Below are 5,829 nucleotides of genomic sequence, written 5' to 3'. Positions count from 1 at the left end.
ATTTCCAAATTTATACGAGACTTCCTACTCCCTCCCCGTCCCATCTTTTATAGTTCCATTTCACTTTTAAAAAACGAATTTTAAGTACTCCCTCCGTCTCTTTTTGTTCTTTACGTTTGGTATTTTTCACGCGTTTTGACGAATAATTAATTTGCATCGAGATTTCTCAATTTTTTTATTTAAACAAGATAAATTACGTTTATTTATAATGTTTTCACTTTTATCAAAATTTTGATACTGGGAAATTAGAAAAATTTATTGTCCCAATGGAAAAGTGCGAGAGATAAAATGACTCAATGAATTTAATTGGTTAAAATAATAATTGGACACAAATTTTGATAGAATACTAAATTATTTATGTGATAATATAAAAAGAAATGTAAAGAACATTTTAAAATACCAAAAAAGGAAAACGTAAAAAACAAAAAGAGACGGAGGGAGTAGAATACAATACATTAAAAATTAAAATATAGTATTTCCTTCGCCCTTAATACTCGCACCGGTTGACCGGTGCGGAGTTTAACACACTTGAGTTGACTTATTAATTTAATGGGTGTTAGTTGATAGTGGGGTTTTTTTTTTAATATTACTTAGTGGGAAATGTGTAAGGGATGTGGATTGGTGAGTGGGGATGTGAATTTTTTAATGATTTTTTGTAGGGAGTAAGGGTGTAGGTGAGTTAGTAGATAAGTGCGAGAAATAATATAATATTGGTCAAAATTTTCATTTATAGAAGCGGTGCAAGTATTAAGGGACGACCCGAAAAGGAAAGCGATGCGAGTATTAAGGGACTGCCCGAAAAGGAAAGCGGTGCAAGTATTAAGGGACGGAGGGAGTACATTGATAATTGATTTGTATAAAAAAGTGAAATAAAATACATGGAAAGGAGATTATAGTACATGGAAAAATAGAATATAACACTAGTCTTGTATGCACGCGATGCGTGAGACAGTATATAAATAAAAAATAAAAATTATGTTATTACAAATAATCACCACAAACAATATTCAAGATAATTGTCACAAAGTTTATCTAAAGAAAAATTAGAACTCGTACTGTTTGTTACTAATCTTGAAAAGTGAATACTACATTTTCTTAGTATATAATTTGATGCATTTAGTATTTCATATTTACTCCTAATCTTGAAAAGTGAAAACGTGTATTACTTGCATTTTTTTACCGAACACTTGTTGTCACTAAATAATCATGCTTTAACTTGTTCTTTTTTCCCAATAATTAGGAAAACAAACTACAAATATGGGACGGATAGAGTACTATATTTAAAACTCCATTATACGAGTAGTTTAAAATGAAGAAAAAGAGAAGGACTAGAACACGCTTCACAATTTTCACAAGGGGGACTTCTAATGCATTATTTTACAGAGTAGCTAGTGGGTAGAAAAACATTATTATGGAGTAGTGAAAGTCTTTAATTTTATGTTACAAGACGCCCCTCTGTCTCATTTTTTCCCATTATCCCATCCGAGATACCGAAGATCTCATATCAGGGTAACAGGATTTTGTAACTCTTCCTACACTTTCATGTCCTTTCTCTATACTGAAGGTGATAAATGTTTCAGATGGGAAAAAAGTTATCATATTTAGTAAATATTACGGAGTAGTAGTAGTGAAATATCTCCACTTTGGTTGTGGCTCTATTATGTGATGGTTTTGCATCTTTAGCCAACGTTGTTGACATGTTGTTATCATCTCCAATGCTTCAAATTCGGCAAGAACCAGATCTTTGACTTGAGTTAATTAGCTGACAGAAAAGTGGAACAACTCAGACACAGTTCTGCACTTTCAGAGTCGTCCACAACGTCAACATAAACTAGGCTTTCTACAGAAAGCTATCATCAATTCATCGAGGAGCCATTCACCAACTGCTTCTCAACTACTATTACGAGCGAGCTTAGTAATTTGATGACTCATTGATCATCTGCTACCCTGTGCCAAGAGCTTAAAATTCATCTCCCGTAACATTATAAAGTACTAGGTTTATAAAGCATTACATTTCAGTTCATAGACTTGGTGGACAAAAGGGCAATAACTTACATACTCCATAGAACATGATCAACACCTGGATGAAGGATAATACCATAACCAAATAAAAACCAACCAACCAACCATTTATACAGATGAAACAAGTTAACATGCAACGCAAAAGACTAATATAAATGAAGTATTACATGTTACCTAGCATATGCTTTACTGCTGGATTTTGGCATCATAAATTTGGTTCATAAACGAACCCTCCAAGTATTTCCCCCTTGTTGAAGTCATCACTTGATGCAAAAAACTCACCCTCAAACACAACCTTGCTAGTAGAGGAGTTCCGTGGAAGATTGAATAGAGCCTTACAGAACTTATGTTCCTTTACTAGTCGATCGTCTCTAAGTTTTTCAACCATAGAACTACGTATACAGCGAAGCTCTTCCAGAATAATTGAGTTCCTTAAGATGTACTCTACCAACTTAAATCCATCACCATTAAAGTTGCATATTGTTGTTGTCTTGAGCTTACTTAATACAAAGGATGGAACGGAATCGGGTGCAGTGGCTTGGGACCAATTCATTTGCTCTTCTGGGATGTCATTGATCATATTCATATCCACCACAAGGTGCTCTAAATTGGGAAAACTTTGTAGCAAATCTTTCCAGCAACTAAAACTACCCCAAAAGCTCGTTTGTAAATAGGTTAGATTATGAAACACTGGTGGAACCCCACGATCTGCAGAATTAAGGTAACCAAAAATATCGTAGCCACTCAACACAAGTTTGCTAACACTAGACATCCCTCTAACAAACTTTGAGATCTGTCCAGAATAATAGTTATCCAAAACCTCCTCCTCACACCTCACACGCTCTACATGGATCGCTATCCATATGTGCTTCCACTAACATAGTTGGATTGGTGACAAAATAACAAATCGAACTCGGATTAGTTATATAGAGTTTTTGTAATGCAGGGGCATCTATAACAATTTTGCTGCGTCCTGTTTGTAACAAGTCTAAGAACATACTTATACTCAACACCTTTAAGTTGGGGGCAGATATATCCACAAAATGTTCATCTTCGTCAAAATCTAATTTCAAAGCTAATTCTTCCAACATTGGGCAACACCTAAATAGTGTCTTCAACAAATAGCGGGCATTATCATAGAGGCAGAGACGAAGCATCTTCAAGTTAGGAAGATTAATTGATTTATTTGATTCATTTAAGGTCAAATGGCAGGTTATGTGATCACCCTCATACAAGTCCAAAATTACTAAAGATTCACATCTAAATACACAACAAGGTATGGAAATGAGAGCATAGTATGTTACCCTAATTTCTTCGACATTCCGGCGACAAATTTCATGAAACGTCGATTCTGCCACATCTCCATCCACATACACATACACATCAAAGACGGTGAGTTTTGGAGAGGTGAGTTTCCCCATGATGTGGTCGGTAACGGTAGAGAATTCCCGGTCTTCCGACTCGAACTTGAATTTGAGGCGGGTGACACCGGTCCAGAGGTGGCGCCATCGGTGAGATAAGACGGAAGTCGCAGCAGCAGAATTGATTGGGAGGAGGGAGAGAATTTCTGTGAGAATAGAGTCAGGAAGTGAGCTTAGTCGGTCTTTTCCTTTGGATTTCATGCTCTCACTCACTGTGAACTCTAGGGTTTTCTACTTTTCTTCCTCGCGCGAGGTTAGGGTTTTTTTTTTTTTTTTTTTTCTTCCCTGAACAACACTAGGCTGAGGCCGCAGAGCCGCATTCCATTTCTGAACTATTGATATCGGGAAAATTGGACGAATTCGTTTTGGAATCACTAATCCCTAATTCCCTAATAAACACGGCTGTTTTTGTGTTATATTTTTGGCAAATTTGTCAAAAATGACCTTTTATAACTCAAATTTTGTGAGAAAGGGCCTTATATAATTTTTTTTGTGAAAACACACCTTAAAGTAATTTTTTTTGCGAGAAAGGACCTAAGGGCAGTTTCCGGCATTGACTGAGCTTTTCCGGCCATTGACTTGCACATTAGCAACAAGTGTGGCTTACGTTGGCTAAAGACATTGATTTTCTCGAGTCTTGAATTTTCAAACTTGATTTTATTTCGAATTTTTTTTTCAACTTTAGGTTTTGAAGGAAAATTGGGTGTGATTAGTAAAATAAAGTCACACGTGCTTCTCACGTGCAAGTCAATGGCCGAAAAACTCAGTCAATGTCGGAAATTTACTTTTGGTTGTCTTTCGCAAAAAAAAATTACATTAAGGTGTAATTTCACAAAAAAAAATTATATAAGGTCCTTTCTCACAAAAAAATTTACATTAAGGTGTGATTTCACAAAAAAATTATATAAGGTCCTTTCTCGCAAAATTTGCGTTATAAAAGGTCCTTTTTAACAAATTTGCCTATATTTTTTAATGTTTATCTATCTATCTATTACTATATACTAAAAGAGACACCATGAATGACACGTGTCAATTTTTGCTGCGATTTTTTCCGGCCAAAAATCACTTTCCCAAAAAAAGTGTATCTGTTTTATTTTATTTTTATTCTCTACCTTTTATAAACTATTTATGTATGGAAACAAAATTTAGTTTATAAATTATGGCAATAATAGATACAACGTAATAATAATTATTCTAAATTTGTAATATTTTAGTCAATCTCTATATTAATAATGGAAAATATATCACTCAATATTTTGGTCAAATTACATATTAGCATTTTAAAATTGCATAGTAGATGAATAAAATTAAACGAGTATGTTAAAAATGTTATAAATATGCATTTGTTTGAGAGATATTCAGTTAAATATTTTATGAAAAAAATGATCAATATCCGTGCGTGCATGGGATCTAATCTAGTTTTAAAGATTAAAATAGTGTTTGCTATGGGCGATTTTCCGAAATTACTAGTTTGAAAATCATATATGTGATGTGTATTATGTAAAAGTTGGTGAATATCATATGCTTGGAATTTCCAAGTTATTTATGTGTAACCAATTGTCTATTGGTTCACTGGTGATTGGGGATAAACTTGATAGGGAGGATCGCGTATTCGGTACCCATAAAAACAATTGGGAAGGACTGAAACTTATCCACTAAGAACACGCCCCAAATCCGGATTAGTCCTAAGCGTGATCATATACTTCCTGACCCAAAAAAAAAAAGTTATTTATATGCAATAATGGTTTGTTAAAATGGTAATATATTAACTTTAAGTGTGACAGGTTCCATGTAGAAATTTTTGATGAATTTTAGATGTGATATATATATTCCTTGTGAAGCAGATGACGTAGTATGTTCTATTGATTAGGGAGTTCTACGTGGTACGCATACGTTATTAGATACATCTTTTAATATATTAGTATAGATTGAAATTGTACTTAAATTTTATTTTTTTTATTTTTTTCCAAGGGATAAGAAAATCGTCTTTAATAAATAGTTATATTGCATCTAAAAGAGCGATTTTCGGCAACAATGCTAGAGAATGCTAAAGTTCTCAAAAAATTCGCCCTATGTTATGTTAATTCTCATTCACCGTCCACGTAAACAAACAACCCGGACTAATTTTGTTTTTATCAGTCAACACGAAATTGCCAACTAGAATAGCGGCTTAAACTGGTAAACTGCTATATCACTTGTCGGTTTCTCCTTTTACCGAACTGTCGTTTGAATCGGCGATGTACATCATCCTCATTTGCATCCTCATCGTCATCACCACCATCATCATTCAACCCAATAGGATTAATTCTCCGAGGTTGTTTTTTCGTATATTAGATATGTGTGGCAACACACATATCAGCTAAAAGACAAATAGCTAAAAGACAAA

The 5,829-nt window shown here is 34.2% G+C and overlaps 1 protein-coding gene across 1 annotated transcript; it reads right to left on the bottom strand.

The window, feature by feature from the left end:
* Positions 1 to 1,272: 1,272 nt before the first annotated feature.
* Positions 1,273 to 3,809, bottom strand: LOC110792752 (F-box/LRR-repeat protein At3g26922). The gene is made up of 2 exons (XM_056836930.1): positions 3,327 to 3,809; positions 1,273 to 1,947 (listed from the first exon to the last, which is right to left on the bottom strand). Exons 1-2 carry the CDS (start codon positions 3,642 to 3,644, stop codon positions 1,936 to 1,938), a joined length of 330 nt encoding a protein of 109 aa, XP_056692908.1. The 5' UTR covers positions 3,645 to 3,809; the 3' UTR covers positions 1,273 to 1,935.
* Between the last annotated feature and the right edge of the window lie 2,020 nt (positions 3,810 to 5,829).

This window comes from Spinacia oleracea, chromosome 1, assembly GCF_020520425.1.
Source record: "Spinacia oleracea cultivar Varoflay chromosome 1, BTI_SOV_V1, whole genome shotgun sequence".
Lineage (NCBI taxonomy): Eukaryota > Viridiplantae > Streptophyta > Magnoliopsida > Caryophyllales > Amaranthaceae > Spinacia > Spinacia oleracea.
This window is presented reverse-complemented; position numbering and strand designations above follow the sequence as displayed.

What these genes read in the sequence shown, in the direction of transcription:
- LOC110792752 (XM_056836930.1), bottom strand. Translation starts at nt 3,644, where the DNA reads ATGAAATCCAAAGGAAAAGACCGACTAAGCTCACTTCCTGACTCTATT.